This window comes from Corvus brachyrhynchos, unplaced genomic scaffold (genome assembly GCF_000691975.1).
Source record: "Corvus brachyrhynchos isolate BGI_N302 unplaced genomic scaffold, ASM69197v1 scaffold466, whole genome shotgun sequence".
Taxonomy (NCBI): domain Eukaryota; kingdom Metazoa; phylum Chordata; class Aves; order Passeriformes; family Corvidae; genus Corvus; species Corvus brachyrhynchos.
Window position 1 is genome coordinate 2,086,766 of NW_008238635.1, and position 24,891 is coordinate 2,111,656.

The 24,891-nt window shown below is 40.7% G+C and overlaps 1 protein-coding gene across 1 annotated transcript in view; it reads left to right on the top strand.

Annotated features, from left to right (window-relative positions):
• CEP350 (centrosomal protein 350) overlaps window positions 1–24,891 on the top strand; it is a 69,890-nt gene that overhangs the window by 32,543 nt on the left and 12,456 nt on the right. Inside the window, 16 exon segments of the mRNA XM_017737408.1 lie at window positions 1,476–1,612; window positions 1,986–2,105; window positions 2,544–2,710; window positions 3,184–3,380; window positions 3,916–4,100; window positions 4,972–5,059; window positions 5,416–5,562; window positions 6,353–6,510; window positions 13,772–13,971; window positions 15,704–15,915; window positions 17,126–17,270; window positions 19,924–20,084; window positions 20,677–20,816; window positions 21,656–21,738; window positions 22,363–24,419; window positions 24,722–24,877. Of these exon segments, the coding sequence (XP_017592897.1) occupies window positions 1,476–1,612; window positions 1,986–2,105; window positions 2,544–2,710; window positions 3,184–3,380; window positions 3,916–4,100; window positions 4,972–5,059; window positions 5,416–5,562; window positions 6,353–6,510; window positions 13,772–13,971; window positions 15,704–15,915; window positions 17,126–17,270; window positions 19,924–20,084; window positions 20,677–20,816; window positions 21,656–21,738; window positions 22,363–24,419; window positions 24,722–24,877 (4,353 nt within the window).

Consider the following 24,891-nt stretch of genomic DNA (forward strand, 5'->3'; position numbering starts at 1 on the left):
AGAAAAGCTGTTTTAATTTCAGTATTACTGCGAATACTTTTTTGGCTTTTAAGTTATTTTCTATTTGCTGTCATTCTTGGTACAACTCCTTCACTTTCATAACATGACAAATGATAGGACTTCAAAGGAGGCTTCTCTGGCATCATTACTTAGAAGTCAATTAGCAGCCTTAAATCCCTGTTCCATATTCTTATGATCTGCCAGTTAATGAACTGTTAAGAAGTTTGTTTGTCCAGGGTAGATTGATGACAGTGAACACAGCATCTTTTGTTTGTAAGAGTTGCTCTCCATCAGGGATTGATCCTGTATCTGGTTCATATGCAAATTAAATTAGAAAAGGAGAGAATTGCAATTTTGTTTGCTGCTGAAGGTAGAAGAAAAAATAAATTTAAAAAAAAAAAAAAGAAGAGGGGAGGATCTTCAGCAAAGCTCTTGACTTGGTACAGAGTTTGAAGTTTCCTCTTTTTGAATCTCTTTGTTCTTCTTGTGCTATACAGAATATTTATTAGTTTTCAGGGTTTTATATCAGTTTATCAGGTTTATACTTCTTGTTGCAGTATGTAGCAGCTGCTTCACACATGGATAAGGAACACAGTAACCAAGAAATGCTCTTATTCCATCACAGTTTAGAAATCACAGTGACTGTGGGTCAGTGTTACGGGATGGAGTGCAAAAGGCTGATGAGTGTGAACAGAACTGTTTCTTCACAGCTTGTGCACGTGTTGGAGCTCACCAAGGCTGGTTTTATGATGAGTAATGGAACTGTAGAATAATACTGATGTACTTGTTCTGGCCTCTGCCAAATATGTGAAGTTTAAATAATTTTTGAGTAGTCAAGAATGGCTTAAAGGAGCAGAAGAGCTCAGACACCTCACATAGATGCAGTGTATTGGTCACTGAGAGTAGGTAGTGAGGTCTTGGATAAAGACAAAGAAACAATTGTAGTTTTTAGAGCTGAAGTGGATAGAAACTATTTAAGAAACAGTGAAGAAGAAACAGACAGCTTTTGTTTGGTGTAGGGTTTTAATCTCTTCCTTGCTTGAAGTTTGAAGTCTGAGCATAAGAGGTGCTAGTGGAGAGGCTGATGGGGATGACCTGGTCACTGATGCTGGGTCAGCAGAGTAGCTTTTCCATCTCCGTTCACAAGTGACTCCAGGTACTCAGTTGAACAGCTTTTTATTTTAACTGGAGTACAGCAGTGGAAACATGAGTCACCAATGTGCTGGGAATATTTTTGAAAGTACACTGTAATTTATTATGTGTAAAGGAAGGGAGTGTGGAGGAATACGTATCCACAGAGCAGTATGCACCCCTACAACCAGAGGCGACGCGTGTAGTTACAAGCCACCATAACCCCACATCTTACACAGTTGTTATAAATCACTAAACTGCCTCTCAGAATGATTATTTTCTCTTCCAGAAGCATTTTGATGCTGATAAGCTCACTGTATTCCCATGTTTTTTGTTGTGCTCAGATGACAGAATTAACACGGACGCAGATCTCGGACACTGTCAGTGCCCCAGCTGCTCCTGTCACCACCTTGTTTGACCAGCAGCGGCAGCACCATTCAGAGTTCCTGAAGCAGCTGAGGGCCCGAGCTGATACAAACAGGTTTGGCTTCATGTTTCACATCTTGGGAAGGGGGAAGTAAGATTTGTTAGGTTTTGCTTCACCTATTATTGCAGAAAACTTTAAGATGCCATAATGAGTTAGCATTTAAGATGAACTTAGATTCCATCTTTGTGCCCTTAATAGTGTACACCAAAGGTGGCATTAATTGGTTCTGTGAAACTCTACATAAAAGAGTAGAAAAAGATGATCTAGATGTTTTGTGGGATGATTTAACTAGTTTAAGCTTTAAGAAATCCTTTAGCAGAAATTTTAGCTGTTACTACTTCTAGTAAACTGATGAAAGCTCATGAAAACTGTATTACTCCTATGTTTAAGACAATGCAGATTTATCCCAAATGCTTTTCATTTCTAGGAAATGTGAGTCCGGTGCCATATCACAAGGTAAAGGCGAGACAGGTGACTCGAAACAGACATACTCACCAATGTTCGATAGTTACTCTGAGTCCTCAAGATCAAAGGTTCATGATCAGAGGTAAGAAGCTTTTTGTGTCCTATTCACTTACCTGATTTAGTTAGGTTCCATGAAGTTTCTCACATCCCTTCTCCAATCTTGAACTGGAAAAATTTTGTCCTCTGTAGTATTCCTGACTTGTAAAACAGAATTTCTAACTCATTCTTTTAAAATCTGAAAGAAAATTTGTTTGCATTCGTTTATAATCACTACTCACTGCCAGGTGAAGGATGTGCATACCTTCAAACCACATGGATTTTAAGCTAGAGTGAAAAAACAATCAGTATTTTGATTAAACATGGAATTTTAAAGTAGCCAAGCTGCATTTTAAAACCAAAACCAAACCCTCTGCATGTTGTTTATTGTTGTGATGCTAATCATGTGTGTACAGTAGTAATGTAATAAAAGTATTTTGAAATGTGCAAAGTCTTTTTAAAAAATCATGTCTTGATAACACAGTAATACCAGCAGCCGCCAGGAGAGTCCTTCCGTTCCGTCTTCTAAGGAGAACGAGAAGAAGCTTTCCCGCCGTGAGAAGACAACCAGCAGCATTGAAGAGCAGGCTCAGACTGCTGCAGATGATTCCTTGCCCAGTGACAGTGTTTTGTCCCTGCCAGACGAAAAAGGTTGGTTGCACTGCTGGTATGTGCTGGGTCTGAAGGTGGTAAGGGGGGAGGGAGGGAGGGTGGTGCTGTTTCAGAACAAATTTCTGAAATAAATGAGGGAATGTGTGTGACGAAAGCTGAACCCCAGGTGAACGGTAGTCTCTTAAGAGTAACAAAGGATTGCACGGTGAGATGGGAACCTTTGAGGTCCTGCTGTGTTAGCTTAGCCAGATGCTCACTTGTTGAACCTGCAGGCACAACACCAGATGTTTCAGCAACTCCAGATGTGTTTATACCTGTGTACACAAGTCTGCTAGGTCTCTCAAAGCTGGATAACAGATGTCCTCTAACTCAAAATCCCTCTTTCCTAAACGCCCATTTTTCTACATTAGTTATCTCCCTGTCTTTCTGGCCCACCTAACTTTACTGAGATGAGACAGACTAAAATTGCATTCCTGGTGCGTACCTGAGTGTAAAGCTGATTTCTCCCTCAGATTCCGCTTCTGTTGCAACAGAGTACTCCCTGAAATTTGATGAGTCCATGACAGAGGATGAGATTGAAGAAAAATCTTTTCGGTCTTTGCTGCCCTCTGAGAGTCATCGCAGAAATAACCTGGAGAAGAAGCGGGGCAGTCGTGACGATTCTGATGAGGACGTGTCCCCAGACAAAACAGCTCTGTCATCTATCAAGGTAGATTGGGCAACCATAGTTAAGTTAAATTACATTAACTGAGCTGACATGGTTAAGCCAATAAGCTTCAAGCGAGCTGTTCTTAGCTGTGTTTGCAGAGTTGAGGGTTCTTTTCCTCCCTGTGGTTCTCTGAGCATCTCAAAACACAGAGGTGTATGAATCATGCTGTATGTCACTGTTGTGCAAGTGTGATGACTTATGGAAGAGTCCATCCAGGCCTCTACCTTGTGGCTTAGGAGGAGTGACTACTTGGGGTAGGTTTTAAAAGCCCAGTGGATTAAGTCCTCCAACTATGCTAACGCACAGCTAGGAAACACAAGAGGATGCCTCATCTCTCTGGCCAAAACCTCCCAAATCTGTCGCACAGCACAGGGCAGAAAAAGCTGGCCTGCAGAAAGCTCAGAGAAGAAACAGCTTCCCTTCCTGCTTCTATTTTTGTGTATCTTTGTATATACCCACACACACGAGCACTTTGTAATTGAAAAAATGCCTTGGCATTTCTGTCTTACCATGCCAACTTTGTCTTTCCTTCTAGGAGCTAAGCATGCCATTCTCAGGGGGGCAGGATAGCTTCTCTAAGTTTACCATGGAGATGGTAAGACAGTACATGAAAGAGGAGGAAATGCGAGCAGCTCATCAGTCCTCGCTGCTCCGGCTCCGGGAGAAGGCTCTCAAGGAGAAGACCAAGGCAGAACTGGCTTGGCTGGAACACCAGAAAAAGTAAGGCAGCTCTGAATATATGTTACTGCTGACTAACCATTCCCTTCTACTTTTCAAGGTTTTGTTTCCACCTTACCTCTCCCTTATTAAGTATTAATGGTTGAACTAATCTTCTGATGTCAGTATTCTGTACAATTGTTACTGGGACTTGGAAAGAACAGGACTCAGGTTATAAGTGTGCTTTGATATCTACGTTGAATGTGGTTTGATTAAGAGAATGTCACTGAAACAGTAGAAGATCAGATGTTTGTTGTCCATTAGAGAAGGTCGTTGCCAAGTGTAGTTGCTAACTCTACATATCTTAATCCAGGAAGGTATAGAATTGTCAAACAGTTTGACCTTTCTTTTCTTGATGTGTATCTGAGGTCATTTTAGTTGACTCAGGCCACACTTTGTGAATCTGGATACATCTTGTACTTAGTGATTTGTTTCCAATCTAAGATCTGTTTTTTCCTGAAGTCCACTTGAAGTACCCACTGATACTAGTGAACAGCAGTGGCCAGATTTAATCAGTAATTTTCTCAGCATGAGAGTACCATTGTTCAGCAGACATTTTCTTACAATTTCTTGTTATTGTGGATTTGACAAAGGTAGTGAGCCAAGTGTCTTTCCTTTTGTGTTTCTCAAACGGTGAGGTGAGTGTGCTACCTCTGCAGAGCTTCTGCCCATTCTTGTGAGATCTCCTACTCCCTGCACCAGCCTTTTTACTGTGCCTGTCTGACCAAACAGTGCAAAGTATTCCACCAGAGAGCATGCCAAGGATTTTTCACTTTAAAGGCCTGTTGTGCACTTCTTCCATGTTACTTTACTATTATAAAGTAATCTTATTACTTTATTTTTACTTCTCTTCTTTCTTCCAATCTATTTGCAGGCATTTGCGAGACAAGGGAGAGGATGATAAGATGCCTCCTATTCGAAAGAGGCAGCGTGGTCTGCTGCTGAGATTACAGCAGGAAAAGGTAAGGGATGCCCTCTAGGAAAGTCCTGTTGAAAGCCATGTGTACCCATTAAATGTTTCAGGCACTGTCAGTATAGGAATAGAGAACCAGCAGTATTTCTTACCTGTAAGTTTTATTTGCATTTCTGTCATATTCAGCACGTTGTTCTAAAGGGTCCTTCTCTATCTGTAATCTCATGCTTCAGACTCTGAAGTATTAATTGATCTTCAGTTCTTTGCTGTTGAAGTTCAACCTAGTTCCTTCCTCATGTAATTGCAGTCATGTCAAACCCATAGGAAGGGCACTGTGGCAGTTTTGAGTGTGTTCTTGAGAGAGGTCTGTCAGTGTTCTTATGCTGAATCTTTTATCCCTAAAAGGCAGAAATTAAGCGTCTTCAGGAGGCAAACAAGGCTGCTCGGAAGGAGAGGCAGCTCATCCTGAAACAGCAGGCAGAAATCGAGCGAATCCGTCAGACTACAATGAAACTGCAGGAAAAACTGAAGTCTGCAGGAGAAAACAAGCTGGTGAGTGTTCAGCACAGAAGCTGGAGTCTTCCCTCTTCAGCTATGCAGCTTCAGTGTTTATAGGAATGGGAAGCTACTAGATTGGACCTATCACTTGGAAGTTTTGTCTGCCTGAAATGGTCTCACTGCTTTATCTCAGCAATTTCTGTTTAATTGCTTTAGAGCATCACTCAAGGAAATGCCTTTGGAGAAGTTGCAAAATGTTTTAAATGCACAGTAGGTGGTGTTTGTTCATTCTCAGGCTGAACTAATGACTTTAGGAATGTGAGTTTTTTGATGCTTAGATCTCTCAGGCTTTGATTTTTGTTTGATTATTTGTCAGGCCCAAACTCCTAAATATAAGCACTAATCCCAAAACTTCCTGCTGTGTTAGTGTAATTATGCTAAGTTTCTTGCATCTACTTTAGAAGGCAGCAAAATGAGGTTTTGGTAACTGGCTGCCTCCTTACAACATTTTAAGAAGACACAAGTTTAATAGTAATACTATAGAAAAGATTGGTTTCCTGTTTGGGTAACTGAATTCTGGTGGTTTGTTGTTTTGGGGGTTTTTTTGGGGGTGGTTTTTTTTTTTGGTTCTGGATACAGTTAGGGGAAAACTTAAATTATGGAGAGAAAGGGTGTACTAAAAAGCTGTGTGTCAAATAAAAATGAGGTTGGAAAATGAAGTTAAATCTGCAAGTGGACAGACTTTTCTGAAGTAGTGTTTTACGTAATCTAGAGAGAAGCAAGCTAAATTAACACAATTTTTAAAGGATTGTAGAATATCCTTATTTTAACACTTTAATTGCAGGAGCTTCCCAGCGAGGATGACATCAAGCAGAGCAATGGTTCCAGCCCACTTCCAACTGATGCGGAAACACGCAGCCCTTCCCCAATCTCCATCTCCAGCAGTGAGACCAGCAGCATCATGCAGAAACTTAAAAAAATGCGCAGCAGAATGGATGAAAAGTAACTATATCTTTTTTTCTTTTACAAAAGTTTGCTATTTTAATGATTGGTTTGGCTCGCATCTGCACTAAAAATGGCCATCAGAAATATTAGTGGTGTTGATATCACGCACGCTTTGATCTGAATTGCCTGAAAAACAGCTGATTGGAAGCATGAATAAAACTATATTAATCTTTGAATATAATGTAAAGGCTACAGTTCTTGCATGAGTACTAAGATTCAAACATTATGGCGACCAAGTGGTCAAGGTTTTATTGTAGAAGATTGGGTTTAATATTCTTTTTGCTTGGTAGAGTTGGTAAAAGCACATCAGCTTAAGAGATGTTGATATTTGTAGGTACAAGGAATGTGGATGGGTTCCAGCTTCACTGCACAGCTTGTCAGAGTTTCTCTTGCAATGAGAGATCTGAAGTCAAATGGTCAAAATGGTGCCTTTATTTTGTATCTCCCCTTTTACCTTAAAGAGGAAAAAACATAGGGAGCGAGACTCTGGAATTACAGTGCCAATTTTTATCTTGAATTGAAATGTGACTTAGAATAGCAATTGTCATGCAACAACTAGTAACTGAGTTTCAGGTCTGGCTCACAGAAAGGCACTGAGGTTGTCAGGTATGTGATTTCTATCTAATTATCCAGCTGCTGAATTTTAATTCTGATTGCATTAAAACCAGCTAGGATGAATTCTTTAATATTTTCTTTATTAACGGAGGTGGTCTGTATTAAAGGAGGTAGTATGTATGTGACTGAGAAGATATGTGGTTCACAGGTTGGAAGACTGTTGAAAATGTTTGTTAGGCTCCAGAGGAAATAACAAAATCTATGTGCAGTTCCTGGGTCTGAAAACCTAAAATGAATCTCCTGATTTCACCTTTTAAATTGTTTTAGATAAAAAATGATTTCTGCAGCCTTTCGGTGGAGGAATTATTTGTGTGCACGAAACATCCCAAACACTTTACCCACCTGTGCTCATTAGTTTGAAGCCCTAAATTCTTATTTGAGACTAATCCGTTGAAAGTCTGGCTTCTGCCAGTTGCCACAAGAAACAGTCTTTGCTTAAACAATTATTTTGAGCTTAGAACCACGATAGTCACTGCACTTTAGTCCGTGTGGGTGATCTTTGTAACGTGTTTTCTCTTGAGACTCCAAACACAGCTGGATAAAACATCACAAAGCAAGCAGTGCCATGTAAAGGCCAGCTGTCCTTGGCTCCTTAGCAGCCTGTTTGCTTGCAATCATTTGAGAAGCACATTTCCCACACATGTGTGTATTTGAATATAATGAAAATAAAACCCAGTAGCAGTAAGGGAGACTTTGGTATAAGTAGGAAAAACTAAAAACATGTTGTAGTTTCATGGCCTCCGTGTCTAGCCTGAGTCGATGGCTGTTTTATTCGGACTCCTCTGGTAGCATCTGGTAAACCCAGCTGCCAAAATCACTGATCAGTAAAAGGTTCTGAGGTGACATATTTCCAGACTAAACTCCTGACATTCCAAGCTGTATGAAAACCACCCCATCATCATAGTGGCAAATCTCAAAGTATCTTTTGAGACTGGTAAATGGCTTAAGATGGGGACTTGAAAAGCTTGTGAGTTGTAGGCCATGTTGACTTCTAGGGTTTCAAGAAAATAATTTTTTTCTTCTGATCCTATTTTTTTGTTAAAAGAGTGTCTTTATCTTTTTTCCCACACAAGATTCAACAAATTTCAAATGGTGATAAAAAAACAATCTGCAGCTTATGAATTTTGAGACATAGTAATGTAGAGGTTACTAAAAGCGATGACAAATATACTTGTATATTCCAGGCTTCCTTTGCCACTTGTTATCAGGTAGTGGTTTTGTCAATATTGGTCTTGAAATCTTATTTTTTCGAAGTACCTTCATTTCTAAGCAACATTTACGATTGCATAAAGACTTACATATTGATGATTGTTACTATTGCAAGGGATAGTAGCAGATATAAAGTATGTTCTACCTTTAAAGATATTTTAGTCCTCATTTGGTTATTATTTTATGTAGTTGGAAATATTGCTCACCTGGAGAATACTTTTCAAAAGCTGGATACCAGGATTTGAGATGGTAGAACAAGTGGAAATTCTGTGTGATATATATGATCATACATTTTTGGTTTTATGGTTTTAAACATCTTGGGTTGTTGTACGTGTTCAGAGGAGGAAGTATTTTGTGTAAGCGTAAATGATTCTCTGAAACTTGATTTTCCTATCGTACAGTTGCTGCACACCTTTGGCAGGTGTTTTGGTAGTGATAGCAGTGCTTATTGATTGAAAAACAGTGCTGACTTGTTCTTTTTTTTAATATCCTGTTTGTAAAACACATAAAACAATAGAGTAATATGTTTGGTGTAGGATGTAATGATAGCAAGCTGCCATTTGAGGGGAATCGGGGTGGGAAATAGGGCACAAGGGATGAAGCTGAATGATAAATACAAAGGCACTAGAGGAAGGAATTGGGAAAGCCTGCTATGCTGGATTTGCTGTACTCCACAGCAAGGTGGAAATCCTTTGGCTTCCTTACTTAGGAGGCAGCTTTAATATTTGTTTTCTGCTAAAAGGGGAATGAAAGAATAGCTCTGTTTTCGTTTTAACTAATGAGTCTGTGTAGCCTGCATGTGAACAGGAGCATGCTCTGTCAAAGAGAATTAACCACCTTCCCCTGGCTTTCCTTGCATATGCAGCATTAATGATAATCTGTGCAATAATGGATTAAATGCTTTTTTTCATTTGCTTTTCCTTAGCGTGCTTCTTAGCTTGCATTGTAGTTGATAGAGCTAAATGGAGCATGGTATTTTTCTATAAATTTGATAATTCATTAGGAATTAGCTTAAAATGGTAATACTTTCAAGAAATACCATTTTAAGCAGAGCTGTAAGTTATGGAGATTTTTTTAAAAGCAGTTAGTACTTCAAATGAGATATATGAATATTCTGAGATCAAGTCTGTACTTTGTTGCAAAAAATCCCAGTTAGCAGCTAGCGTGTGAATGGCAGGTATATCTTGGACTCTTCCTGGAACGGTTTATGTTTTAGAAGTAAATTATTTAATCTCTTTTTTCTTTGCTCTTTCACTGGTGCTTACCTTACTGTAGAAATAATTTTACTGAGGTTTCGCCAGGTGAATGAAAATGTGTTTGAAGTTTCAGACCAGCAAATTGTTGATATTGCAAAACCAGCGTGCTCATTAATACCAATAATTAACTCTTTTGAGAGAATAGCATGAGAAAGGTCAGGCTGAGATATATTAACTGGTGCTTGTGGAAATCTGCATCAAAGTAATAAAACTCGCCGAAATTTGAAGAAAAATACAGCAGTGTGAAAGTCGCTTGTCTTTCATTAACAGAAAACGAAGTGTTGTAAGTGTATGTTCTATAACCTTCTGCATAACAGTGTATAGTTTTTGTACTGCAGATGTTGGGTATTAACTATACAATGTTAAATGCAATTAATTTTAAAGTTCTTTGCTAGATGCTATCCTTTTCTCATTCTTTCTGTCTTAATTGCTATCTTAGTTTTAAACTCTTCCTCCTTATTTTGTAGACACTGCTCTCCTGTTCACTACTTCTTCTCTGTCTTTACGTCTCACCACTGGGCCTCTCTCAGTGTCTGTTTTCCCAACCTCCATCCCAAATTCCAGCTGTATATCTACAACCAATTGGTCAGGTAACTGTATATTTCTCCAGTGATAGACTCTTTGATAGAGCATGCTCTGTTCAGTCCTAGAAAGTCCAGAGGTTCTTCAGCAGTGGGTGTGTTTGACACTTGCCTCACTGTTTCCAGATCTTTATCAATGACATAGACAGGGGGATGACTCCTCCCTCAGCACCAAGCTGAGCAGTGCAGTTGAGCTGGAGGGAAGGGATGCTGTCCACAGGGACCTGGACAAGCTTGAGGAGTGCGCCAGCGTGACCCTCAGGAAGGTCAACAAGGCCCAAGTGCAAGGCCCTGCACGTGGGTCAGGGCAATCCCCAGTATCAGTTCAGTCTGGGGAATGAATGGATTGAGAGAAGGACTTGGGGATGCTGATGGACCAAAAAATTGGACATGACTCGGCAGTGTGCACTTGCAGCCTGGAAAACCAACTCTATTTTGGGCTGCTTGGAAAAACATCTCAGCAGGTCAAGGGAGGTGGTTCTACCCCTCCACTCTGCTCTGGTGAGACCTCACCTGCAGTCGTGTATCCAGCTCTGGGGTCCCCAGTGCAAGAAGGATGTGGACCTGTAGGAGCAGGTCCAGAGGAAGCCACAAAAAATCAAAGAAGGGGAACACCTTTCCTATGAAGACGGGCTGAGAAAGTTGGGCTTGTTCAGTCTGGAAAAGAAAAGGCTCCAGGGAGACCTTATTGTGCCTCTTCAGCATATACAGTGAGGTTATAAGAAAAATGGAGAGAGACTTTCTACCGGGGCCTGCAGTGGTAGGGCAAGGGGGAATGGTTTTAGACTGAGAGAGGGTAGATCTAGATTAAATATACAAAAGTTCTTTACTGGGAGATTGGTGAGGCACTGGCACAGGTCACCCTGAGAAACAACCTGTCCCATCCCTGGAAGTGTTCGAGGCCAGGTCAGCTGGGGCTTTGAGCAACCTGGTCTAGCAAAAGGAGTTCCTGCTCATGGTAGAGGAGTGAAACTAGATGATCTTTAATGTCCCTTCCAACCCAAACCATTCCAGGATTCTAATCTCTTATTCCTGCTATGTTCTGGCAGGCAGACAGTTCACTTTGCTCCCGCTGTCTGGTTACTACTTCAGAATAGCTGCTGAAGCCGCATAGTTTGGGCTTATAGTCAGTATACCTTAAAATGTACAAGTACAGTTTAGAGCAGCAGGTTAATACTAATATTTGAAATGCATGGATAAAATGTGTGATGTTAGCACCAGGAAACAGACTTTGAAATCACGCTGCTGCAATCTGAGTGCTGCTGCTTCCTCATTGCTCCCCCACATTTCCAGCTGTGTAGATGCCAGATGTGCTTTTGCAATTTTTTTTCTGCTTTTGAGAATAAATGTGTACGCTTGGTATTGCAACTGGAACCCTCTAGACTGCAACAAATATTAAGGCAATGCATCTGCTATTTTGTGGCTCTGGCCTTTAAAACCCCAAGGTTATGAAAGGGTCTGCATCTTTGGCCATGCTGCTTTGATCCTCCTCTTTTTGTGGGTTTTTTGTTGGAATCCTCTTTGTCTCCCATCACTTCTGTTGACTTATTTTTCTTATTAAGTAATTCTTACGTGGTAATTATTTTCATGGCAATTTCATTGATTCTTCTCCTGTTTGTGGTCTTCTAGGTTAATTCATTTGACATCTGCTTTTAAGGAGACGTGCTCCTTTGAATCCATTTATTTCAGACTTTCTCTTGCATTTTATTTCAACTGGGCTTACCTCTCTCAAGATCCAGTAAACTGCAGAACTTTCTGGTGGAATCAAACAGTAGGTGAAGAAAGAAGAAAAAGTTGCTTTTTGTATTGAGGTTATTGCAGTAATAACCTCCATAACAAGTTCCAAACGTATGATCTACTGGACTAATTGGAACTGATGTGTGTGTGAGAGTAAGAGTGGCTAAATCTGATAGTGCTGGTGAAAGACACAACATTGTCATGGCTGTCCCTGTCATGTTTGTAATGCAATTACTGTTGGTAGTTTGCTCGGTTAATGATACCAGCCTGTCAGTTTTGCCTAAGTGTAGACCATGTTTGATGCTTGTCTGTAGAAAGTGATAAAATAATGCACAAAATCATGGAATCTGTCAGCTTCAAGATGGCAGATGTTCAGAGATCTTCTGGTTTTCACCTCATCTTGTTTTGACCATCAGAAAGAAGATTGTGAGCATCTCTTACTGTCTTCTGAAACTTTTTATGTCATAACTTGGTCCCTTTGTCTGAATCTGTCTTAGAGGAGGACTTATCTGAATCTTAACCTTTCTGATCAACTGCCAGCTCACTTTTCCAGGGAATAGAACAAACACTAAGTGAGCAAACAAGAAATGTCCCTTAGCAGGCAAGACCTGCACATGAGTCACTTGGCCATTCCAGTCTCTGTAAATAAAAGGGTTTTTTGAAATGTGAGAGATTAAAAAGCACAAGTGAGATTATTATCTGCTTTGCAGCTTAAAAACTTTGATGCTAAGTGCTTAGGCTGGCTTGAAAATTATAAAGACATTCGCAAAAATGAAGCATCACAAGTCTTTGAAGTCTGCCTTTTACAGCACCACAACTTCTGTACCAATGACAAACTCTCTCTAGCTGGCAAGCCGTGTACTTTCTACAGAGTGATTCTATGACTTCTTGACGCTTTCAGCGTAGGAGGTGAATGGATTGATGGGCACTCTTCTCTAGACTTGGCATGCCAGAGGAAGTGTGTGCAATTGATGTTGAACTTGCTTCCAATTTACTGTCTGAAAGGTTGAGTGCTATGGTCTTGGTTACTTCAATGCTCAGAAATGAGACAAGGGCTGGCAAAAAGAACAAGTGTGTGCACACAGACCTATTCATCCCTACAAAATCCTGTGAGAGTTTTGTCAATTCTAAGGTTTCATCTTAAAATCACCTAAGAGCTATTTGTCAGAAAGAAAATATCTGCTAATTTTCAGCATGAGCTTTAATTTTTTTTTCTTCTTAAACTACCAGCCAGATATGTTAGTAGCTGGGAAGAAACAATCTGGCATCGTTATTCTCTTGATGCTGTCAGCTCACAATTAACATTCCAAGTGTGGCAAGCCATAGAGATGATGCTTCAAGGAAGAAGGATTAAAGCTCCAGGAGGACTATTAATATAGAATCACCTTCTCTTATATTTACATATTTGGAAAAAACTGTGGGGCAAGTGAGGTTACAATTTTTCTGTCATTGGGATTAGCAAAAAAGAAAAGTTCATTTTTCAAGTGGTCACGGCTTTCTAGAAGGTTCCAGTTTAATACCATAGGTACTTTTCATGTCCTGAAATTGGGAACTTTTTCTGTTCAGTTTAGTGCGTAATTTGTAGCACTTTTAATGATTTTGAAGATTTTAAAAATGTAAACGGCCTGTTTGCAGTATGATATAGCCATTACTTCCTGCAGAGAAAAGAAGCCTTGTCTACTTGTGGGGTTTTCTCAGCAGCACACCAGAAGTCTGGGAGATAGTAGTTATTGTGGGTGTTATCCTAGAAAGCAAACTGAACAAGTGCGGTTCTGGCAATGGCAGCAGTCGAGTACCTGGGTGTTGGGGTCTCTGGGTGTGGCTGGCTGCTTTGCCATTGGCCTCTGCTCTGCCTGGCAGGTTCCTCACTAAGCGGGAGCAGAAGCTGATGCAGCGCCGCCAGCACGCGGAGGAGCTGCTGGAGTGGAAACGCCGCCTGGATGCGGAGGAGGCAGAAATACGGCGGATGGAAAAGCAGGCTCTGGCTGCCTGGGACAAAGAGCTGCTCAAAACCAAAATACCCAAGAAAGAGCTGGGGGATCAGAGAACTGAGCCCAAAGGTAATGGGAAATGGAGGGAAGTGACACATATGACAAGTCAGGGATGGCTTAGGTTTGCAATTGTTTCCTTTTCTGATATTTTGGTTGTTTTCTGGACACTCCTAGAATCTCAGTTTCTGCACTCTGTAGCCTGTTTTACACCATAGTTAAATGTGTATTTCTCCTTTGCTGTGTATCCTCCCAAGTGAAAAGTGCAGCATAAGCCCATTGGTCACTTCTACATACAATTTTTAAACTATATTTCTGTCTTCCAAAGCAGAAATACTGCAATATGGCATGATCTTTTGCTGGTAGTCTTCTGAACTTAACTCTGTTAAAACCGTTTTCCCCAGTAGTGAGCAAAGTGTCTCTCCCTGTTAGCTTTAGTACTGTTTGTGAGGATGGCTCCTGTCAGGGGCTGCTTTGCCATTGTCTGTGTTTTCCAAAAATTGAAACAGGTTTTTTTTTCCCTCCATTGTTAATGCAACCTGTTTGAAATGTGTAGCTGTAGTAAAGTATGCTAGGATCTAATTAGTATAAATTATGCTATTGTGAGGGAAAATTGAATTCCCAGATGCTGGAAGCTACAACTTTACAGTTGAGTTTTAAGTGGACCATGCAGAAGCACAGGGATTGAATTGCAGTGAGAGAAGATAATTTCAGGGATTGTTCTAAAAACATACCTATTTTCCTTTTTCCCCCACTTTGCTGAAAGTAGGCAGCACATCCTTTGAATGTGCAAAGGGAATTCAGAATACTGCCCTATTACACTTGTTGCTGAAAGCAGTCATGCGGATTTTAGACATTGTAAGACATTTTAAAGATGATACGTGTATGAGTCAGTAAGTTCCAATGAGCAAAAATTCAGCACAAATGCTGAATTCTCATCAATAAGTGAGGAAATAGCCTTGCTTTCTACTGATTGTGTCTACCAGTAAGCATTGGAGCTCAGCCCTGCTTCAGAAGGAAAAGTTCCTCTCCCCAGCCTTCGCTCAGACACTGAATAGTTCTCCATGGCTGCCTCAGTAATGCTGTGACTCCTACGGAACTTAGTAAACAGGAATATTGAAAACCCACCTTATTATTTTGTTTGTTGCCATTTGAGAGACTCATGATGAAATCATAACATTAAAATGTTTTCTGCAACTACTGTAAAGGAAGCAATCAATTCTAAATTCAAGATCTGGCCTGCAGATTATATGCTCCTCCATGACTTCTTCAGACTAATAGTGACTCTTGCTTCTGTATGGTCAACTGGAAGGACAGGTTTCCCTAATAATCTTTTTGGAGTGTATTGTCTGGAAAATGTTAGAATATCCTGAAAACCTCTTTATTTTAGATATTCAGCAATCACTAAGAATCTTGGGCAGTTTTCACAGGTGCACAGCATCATTTGGGTTGGAACAGGCCTCGTGAGATCATAAAGTCCGACCTCTTAACTGATACCACCTTTCCAGTTAGATCAGGGCACTAAGTGCCACATCCAGGTGTATCTTGAACACAAATCATAGCTTTAAGTCATACTTCTCTGGAAGCAGGCTTGTTCCTGCTAAACATTTCACCATCAGTGTGTCTAGGTGAGTGCAATAACGCTTGTTTGATGTGTACTGGTAGCAGTTACTACTTTATATGCAGGCAGCATAGAAAGTTTGCCTTCAACCTTGTATGCCTTCAGCCTTATATGCCTTCAGCCTCTGCATGTAAGGTGGTGCAAGTTCTGATGTGCCTTGTTTTTCCTCCTGTTGAATCTCAGAAACAGCTAGTGAGGAAGAGTCTCCAGTGCCTTCTTGCTCTCATCTGAATAGTGAAAGCTCTATCCCAGAAGATCTTGGCAGTCTGGCTGCTGAGTCTGTCCCATCAGAGCCCATGGGCCATGAACAGCCAGAAAGCCCAGATCAGAGTACAATTAATGAAGAAATGGCTTATTCTGAAGAGTTCAAGTCCTCTTCCTCGCCTGGCAAACTGGTGAGTGAGCTGTTCTTACACACTATCAGAGAAGTAGCAAGTATAGCCACCCCAGTTGTCAAAGTAGAGATTAAACTATTCATTAAATCTGTTTTCTGTGCTTGTGATACCACTTCACATTACTGTGTGTCATCATTGTGATCAGATGTGTGCTTTGAAGTCTTGGGGAAATATTGTTTCCGCACAGAGTTAGATATTTTTAAACTTGTGGGTAGTCTTGCGAAACATTTTGCGTATGTCACGTAGGTATGCAGTGCTAAGTGGTGGAACACTGACCCAGTTTACCAGTGTGAATTAGCTGTAGGCTAGCTTGTTGCCATTGTATAAATTCTTGGAGGCCATGGAAACTATGCTCTGTTTTTCCACTTTGCCTTGTTTGCAAGTAGTGTATCCCAAAGTGCAGCTATGGGATGAAGAAGCAGACCTGTAACCTCATGCACAGTCCTTTGCGTTTCAGATTAAGTCTGCTTGCTGCTTAATTCTGCCTTATTGTTCTATTCCAATTGCTATTTCTAGTTGGATGATAATTTTGATGAGTTTCATCCTAATTTTGTCCTGTGCTTAATAAGACAGAAAATGCAGTGTCTGTGGAGTAAAAGAAATGCTTATCTAGACTTATTACAAACACTTTCTTTGCAGATTTGCTGAGAAGATAATAATAAAATGTCTAATATATGCCAGAGGTTATGTCCAAGGTGTGTTAAAGGTTTGTAGGATAATGTTGAAGTGTTAAGCAGCATTTTGCAGGAACATTTGCTCTTTGAATTTTTGCCTGGCCTCAGAAAAATAGGGCTCTATAAATAGTTGTTTCACTGATTCAGAATGTCATCTTGCACCCCTTACATAAAGTGGTTGATTTCATTAGTTTATTTACTAGGAGTTCCTATTGCTGCGGATGTAACCAAATAAGATGACACAAATGTATTGAACACCTGTGAGTCAGAGCCATGTCAGTTCACTTAGGTGGTAGTAGAGTAGTCTAAGCAGGTTTATTGACATCTAGGCTCAAAGTAAGCAGTCAGTTATTGCTGCTCTTGGTATTTTTGTTTTACTGTCTAGCAAAGATTAAATTCTTCTTAAGGTCTTCGTATAGCTACTATTGTTTGAGATGCTCTCTTGTCTTGCTGTTCTTTCCTTGTAACTGGCTCCTGATGACAGTGATCTTCTACTTTCAAACTGCAATTACTTATTTATCCTTTTCTTCTCTTAGTCTCCTCCCAAAAGCAGCATATCTGTATCAAAGCAAGACTCCAGCAAAGGCAGCCACAGAACTGGAGGACAGCTACGTTCACCTGTGAAGTCTCATCAGACGTCTCACAACTGGTCTGATGAATCTTTATCTATGACACAGTCAGGTAAGTGTAATATCCACTTGGGTTTAAATTGCTTTTTCAAAGCTTTTGCTTTTAACAAACTTGAAATGCAGACATAGGTGGGGGAGGCAGACAAATTCCTGGAAATTGCCAGGGCTTGGGGTTGGTGGGAGTATTTTCCCATTATGTAATTTGATCTCTTGAGCTGAAGGTTTATACATTATCTCTTCTTGTAGAAAGTAGTGCAGGTTCTGCAAACACACATGGAGAAGGTAAGAGTCAATAGTTAAGGTGGTCCTAGAATTTAAAAATCCCTTCTTGGGCACCCAGCGTGGCTCCAGAAGCAGTACAGCTCTGTTACATGGCAGTATGGGGGAGACCCTTGGGCCTGCTCTTCCATGTGCAGAATCAGTGGATGCTTCAGGACACAGGAGTTTATTTTTGGAGGAGAGTTTGGTATATGTGCAGGGCCTAAGGTGGCATTTTGAGGTATAAAATACAAGATCTACTATATAGACTCATTATACCCTTTGTCCAGTACCCAAGCTGGCTGCCAGTAAATGCTGAGGGGAGGAATACTGGAAGTGAAGTGGAACAGAGCAGCCCTTTCCCTGCTGTGCTCTCAGTCATGTGGATTGCAGGGGTTCCTGAGCCACCATCCCGTGGGTCACCATCGTCTACTCTGTTCACCTGGGAAGTCTGTTTTGACTCTTTCTATGCTTTCAGGCTCTAGAACATCTTGTTTTCCACAGTGCAATTGATAGAGCACCACACAATACTTCTTAGCAAATGAGATAGCATTTTCCTCCTTGGTTTTTTTCTTAATGAAAAGTCTTTAGTGGAAAAAGAATTAAAAGGGTTCTCTTGTGTGTACTGGCTGTTGTTTGTGATGGTTGGTAACTTACTGTGAGAAACACCTAGGTATTTGCACTGAGTAATTTGTGTTGCGATTCTGTCTTGAGAGCAGGTTTCCAACCCAGTGAAGCTTTCAGCACCTTGATAAAGTTACTTTCAAGCTCTGACACAGCAGTCATATAAGGAAGCCATTATGAAATGTAGAGCAGGCAACAGTGATCATGAAAATAAACTTGTGCAAAATAAAACATTGACAGGCTTTGATTTCAGATTCTAAAGAAAGGTGTGAGAGGTGGGAAGTCAATCAGGATGGTGCTGCTTTCACAATAAATCATTCCATTGTAAAGAGACAAATGTTCTAGCCTGCTGAGTAGCAGTGAAGTCATTGCCCTGTCAGTCTGATGCATGCATAGACAAGATCGTCAAAGATGAAAGCATGTGCAGATCTTTCCCTTATGAGCTGATCAAGAAATGCTGTAATTACATAGTGGTCACTTACTGTTAGGGAGGAGCTGTTAATTACAGTGGCATCGCAAAGTGCTCCTGATTAGCAAGTGAGGTTCCATTCTTTTGGGGGTTTTTTTTGTTTTTTTTTTTAATTCTTTAAATGGTTAGCAACAGTTGTTAATGCAAAAAGAATACAGTAGTTTGATTGCATTTACTGGCTGTTGTTAAGGATGGAATCCTTCATTATGGTGGTTTGTTATGTTCAGAAATGAGATGGATTAGGGAAACGTCCAGCTCTTCCTGCTAGCTGACCAAAGGATATCGGTAACTGGCTTTCTAAGCTATTAAGTAAAGCAACTGGCATTTATGAGCATCCAGAAAACATTACAGGTGGTACTGAGCATTAGAAAAACAAACCAGCCAAAATCCTCCTCTAAGGAGCTACAAGAGGAAAGGGCACATCAGCTCAGGGAGAAGCTCCAGTAAGGCTATGTCAGGTAAATACTTTGAAGAGTTTTTGATAGTTGATTGTGTAGCACCAATCTGGGATAAGGATCTTGTTTTGCACTGTGTTGGTACACATTTAAAACAAGAAACAAGTGGACATAGGTGGGTGGGAGAAAACAGCTAATGAGAGACTGAGGTGGTCTCTCTCTAGAGTCTGAGAGACTAAGAGGAAATAAGGAAAGTAGAAGTAGGTAGAAGAAAGTAGGAAATAGAAATACAGTAGAAATAAGAAAATCAGCAGAGTTATTGGTAGAATAGGGTTATTATGCAGGGACTAGATCTGAGTATCTGGGGACAGTGACAATCTCTGTGTTGTTCAGATTGACTTCCCGTCCAGCTGTTGGCCAGTCAGCTCTGTGTTTCATAGATGTATTTAGTCTAGGTGACAGAAAATCTGTATGGGCCAGAAACTTCTATTTGGTGACATTCTCATCACTGACGTGTACTCTGTAACTTGGAACTCAATATTCTAATTGTAAGCCTGTGTTTCAGATATATTTTTGGTGTGCAGCTTTGAGTTGCATTTTTAAATACGTCAGAAAATTAATTTCTGCAATACCCAACATGACAAGCAGCTAATGATGAAGAGCATAAATATGTGTGGTTGGTGTGAATAAGCTTGGTAACGAGTTACTGTGTGTATCAGAGCCAATCTCCTGTAAATTAAGTAAGATGCAACACCTTTTTATATCTTACACACATAGTAGTGTTTAGAATCTGAAATCCCACTTTAAGAGTCTTACTGTGTTAAATAACATGTTGACATTAAGTTCTTTGACATTTTTCTTGGACTGTATTTTGTAATTACTGAATGACTGTTCATTGCTTTGCTTAGAATTGTTTTGTGAGGGGCAAGTTTGTAAAGACTAAAACTAAACTTTTTCAGAAACCACCTCTGATCAAAGTGACATCGAAGGACGCATCAGGGCCCTGAAGGATGAGCTACGGAAAAGGAAATCTGTGGTTTACCAGCTGAAAAAGGAGCAGAAAAAGAGACAGAAGGAGAGACTGAAGGCCCAGGAAGCCAGTTTGATCAAACAGCTGGAGGTTAGGAACAGTATAAAGAAGGGCAAACTAACAGATTGTTGGCCTTGGATAAATCTTTATAGTATGGATGTTTTTGGCGGAATATTGTATCAACAGCTGTGAAAGACACATTGTTGTGACAGAAGTGTGACTATTATAGAGAATCACAGAATGGTTTGGGTTGGAAAGGACCTTGAAAATCCTCTCATTCCAACCCCCTTTCCATGAGCAGGGACACCTTCCATTAGACCAGGTTGCTCAAAGCCCCATCCAACCTGGCTGTTCAACCGTTTCCAATCATGAGCCAGAGCCTTGAGGCAAAAATGCCATTCCCTTTTAAAATGTCTATCTGTAATGGGTTACTGGCAGTGTTCCGGGGTTATGTATGTTTATGCACATTAGTATCCTAGCTGGGATTAAAGATTAGTGCTCATGGAATTTGTTTTTGGAAGTATTGAAATTTCTAGGATTTGCAGCTGTAGACCTTGGGAAAGTTAAATAGATTGGTTTGCAGAGAAACCAAGTGTATTCTTTATTCACTTAAGTGGTTTTGATCGTTGAATTGTAGTTGTGGTTTGGTGTATTAACAGCTGGCATTGTTTTCCATATGCAGTCGTATGATGAGTTTATCAAGAAGACTGAAGCAGAGTTGAGCCGAGATCTGGAGGCATCACCAACAGCCAAACCTCAGATTAAAACTCCATCCTCAGCTGCTGCTGAAAAACCTAAGATCAAGGCACCACCACTCCATAGGTAACTGGGATTTCTCCTTCTTCTTTTTGAGATTATTCTAGAACTGTAGTGATAGCTGTTTTAGCCAAAACCATGGATGCAAGGAAAGCTGGTAGCTGCTCTGCCTTAAAGCACTAGACAGTGGAAGTATCCTATTGACCTCTTTGCTGCTGTCACCAGACCCAAAACAGATAAGGTTTACTGTGTCTGTAATCATATGCTCTTCACTTTTGTCCTGCCCAGCCTTTCAGGCTCTGTTTTCAAGGTTTTTTTAATGATTTTTTTAAATAATTTTCTGTTGTGCAAGAATTCTGCCAAATGCTTTGGATGCACTATCAGCCTTGAAGGCTTTTTTTTTTCCTGTTTTGGTCACTCATTATGTCCACTGCACTGTCTGAGGCAAACCACTCATCTTTGCAACTTAAATCTGGTTTCGATCTTAGATTTTAAAGGGTAGAGAATTAAACTGATTTTTGCACTTCCCACTGTATTTTTAAGTGTTTCTTTTTCTCCAGTAGATGGTGCAATTTTAGTGCATTCAAATTTAAAAAGCCACGGAAACAACCCAACTTTTTTTTCCTCTTTGTTTTTCCTTTTCTTGAAATAGATAAAGTTTGATTAGTCTTTTAAAAAAATCACTTTCCAGGACTCTCCAGACTCTCCTCTCTGTCCCCATTCTTATTTTCTAAGGTCACAGTATGTTGACAAAGCAAACTACTTACATTATAATTACAATGCCACGTTGGTGTGGTGTTATAATTATACATGCTTGTATCTCCATTTTTATCTATTAAAAACAACCCAAACAAACAACACCCTGGTGTAACTGTAATTCGTGCAATTTGATTTTTCCAATTCAGGCCTGAGACAGCTAAAAACTGGAAATCACTGACTGAATCAGAGAGATCCAGAGCATCTTTGGAATCCATTTCAGAACATGCAGGTATGCAACTGGACAAATCCATACTGCAGATTAAGATCTTGAAGACTGACTGTTTTAAAATTCTTTAACCTTTTCCATCTTGATTCACTAAGAGGTTTTAAGAGAGGATGCAGACTTCATAAAACCATAGTGATGGAGCTGTATTTTTTGCAGTTTTATATAGCAGGAGTCAGCTTTTGCAGAATACCCTGTGTATTCAGTATTTAGTTTACTATTTCTGAGGTTTACATGAAACCGTAATTAAGTGACAACCTTTTTACTTTCTTTTGTTTCTTGTTCCTTTACCACTGAGTTCAGATACTTTTCACTGTTTTGCTGTTGGTGATTATCTCTTCATTATCTGCCATTCAAATCTTTGTTGTTACTGTGGCTTGCAAACAAGTAACTGAGTCCTTACCTTGGGATACTGGTTAAAGGAACAGAAGCAGAAAGAAAGCCTGGAACCTGAATGGAAGTTGCTCATGTCCATGGGACAGCCAGAAGTATGTGTTTCCAAGGCACCAGTTTGTTTCTTCGTTTAACATAGAAACCTTGATATTAATTTAGCTGCCTGTGATTGCAGTTTGCAATAAAACAATGTGGGTTATACCATCTGCTGAAATTCACTTTTTATTTTCCTTCAAGATGCTGTGTCATCAAGAACTGAGAGATCTGTGTCTGTGCACACCAAGAAGGTGCCTGTGACAGCTGTTCATGCAGGAGAACCTTCTGGAACAGCTTCCTTGGGTTTAGTGTTACCAAAGAGTTCCAGAGCAGAATCTGGTGGTTCCTCAGACAGTGTCCCCTCTCCAGCTCTTCTCAAAGACATGAAAGACATTAGCAGGATATCCCTTGAGTCAGTGAACAAAGTGGTAAATGCATCCAGTGTTGGTCCTACCATTAGTCATAAATCTGAGATTACAGAAGACCTGGAATACATAAAGTCAGAGGAATATGAGAGTGGAGGTTCTTATGTTAAGCCTTTGGAGAGTTCTGACGTCTTGCTGACATTAGATAAAGGACAGGAGAGTCCACTGGCTCTCTGCTCTGAAAACAAACACTCTCCAAAGGAACTGTTTGATGTGGCTGTGGAAAGTCTTCAGGATACAGAAGAAATCTTAGAACAGAGACGGTCAGATAAAGATGCCATAGGTGGCCCAAGCGTAGAGGAGGCTTCTCACAAACTCAGCAAGTCTGCAGAGGAAAAAGGTGATCTGCTTTCAGAACAGCTCTTTAGTCAAAAAGAGCCATCGTACCTTGAGGACTTTGAAGGATCCTCTTCGAGAAAACAAGCTTCAGCTGAAGAAATGCTGCCTGAGGAGCGCTACAAAGATGACTTTGAAGGATCCCTGCTCTCAGCTAATGGGGAGTCCCTGAGGGAGCAGTCCCAGCACAGCCAGGCCAGCCGAAGCAGATCCACCAGCCTGGGCAGCGATGGTGAAATCAGTGAGTGCCTCAGTGACAGGTCTCTCTCGGGCAGCATGCACTCAGAGAGGCTGCTGGAACTGAAGTCCCCAACAGAACTTATGAAAAATACTGAACACAGAGGTGCGGAGCAAGAACAGGCTCCTACTTGCTCACCACTGTGGGCCTCAGCTTCAATCCCAGAAGAAACAGATAGTTTGTCCAATTTCAACATTGGAGATAGAGTACTTGTGAGTAAAGTCCAGCCTGGAACACTGCGGTTCAAAGGGCTGACTAAATTTGCCAAAGGGTTTTGGGCTGGTGTGGAATTGGATAAACCTGAAGGGAATAATAATGGAACTTATGATGATATTAAATATTTTGATTGCAGAGAAAAGCATGGTATTTTTGCTCCTCCTCAAAAAATCTCTCACATTACAGAAATTATTGATAGCCATTTAGACACAAATAAGGATGATGAAGACTCATTCTTTGATGATAGACTGGAGAAACAACACAAAGCTGAGCAGAAAGATAGAGAAAGCTCCAAACCGGGCAAAGAAGCTGAAAGCCAGAGCAGAAACGCAACAGAGAATTATTCCCAGGATAAAGCTCCTGTGGACACAGCTGTCTCAGAAGCCTCAGCTGAGGAAAGGGTTGATGAGGAGTTGTCATCTAAAGCAAACAGCATAAAGGAAATTTCTGTAGCTACTGGTTCACTTGCCCAAGAACAGTCAGTGGTGGATTACCTGAAGGATGCTGTAAAAGAGGAGGCCAGCCACACTCCTCTCAGTTCTAGTGTTGTGGATGAGATTTCTACTGTTCAGTTGGATGACATGTCAGATTTCCTTTCTGAAAAACTGGAGAGGCAGAAGACACTGGGAGAAGAATGTGCTGAAAGGTTAGATGATCTCTCTCCTGGTGTTGTGGAGAAGCCTGCAACTCCACTGCTGGATTTGCTGACAAAAGAAAAGAACCAGTTAGAAGCACAGCTCAGCCTGCCTCTTAGAGAGCAAGAAAAGTCAAAAGACCAACTGGAAAAGGTCAGTTTGCTGACAGACAGTCTACTTAGAGATTTTGTGAAAGACACAGTCAATCAGCTACAGCAAATAAAGAAGATCAAGAATGAGAAAATCCAGCTCAGCAACCAGGAGCTGTGTGATGCGAAGGAGGAAGCCAGTACCCCACCCCAGCAGGCTGAAAAACAGATTCCAGACGGACTGAATAACTTCTTCCTAAGTTCTGATTTGGAAGATGACAGAGAAGAGCTTTCCTCTCCAGACATGTGTCCCAGACCAGTGAGTAGCAGACATGTTGCACTGATTTTAAGAGATTGTAACTTGCTTGTGCCTTTGACTGGGGATGATTGAATCTGAGGAATGTGTTGTGGCACCAGTTTTTCTCCCAAGTTCTGTTGGATGATGTGGAGATTACCTGTATGTTCTGTATGTGTCTCATGTGTTTTTATGTATCCCACTGCATGGCTTGTTTTGGTAGCTGTTTATTGCCAGCTACCTCAGTAAAGCATTTAAAAATGTAAGCTGAGTAGGCCACGGTGTGACATCACTTTCACATTTACTCTGTGGCTCTTAATTCACAGGAGAGTCCAGTGTTTGGTGCCAGTGGCCAGGAAGAGCTTGCCAAGAGACTGGCAGAGCTGGAGCTCAACCGGGAGTTCCTGAGTGTGCTGGGAGATGATCAAGACTGGTTTGATGAGGACTATGGCCTGAGCTCCCGTAAGCTGCAGCAGAAGCAGGCTGAGGAGCAGGC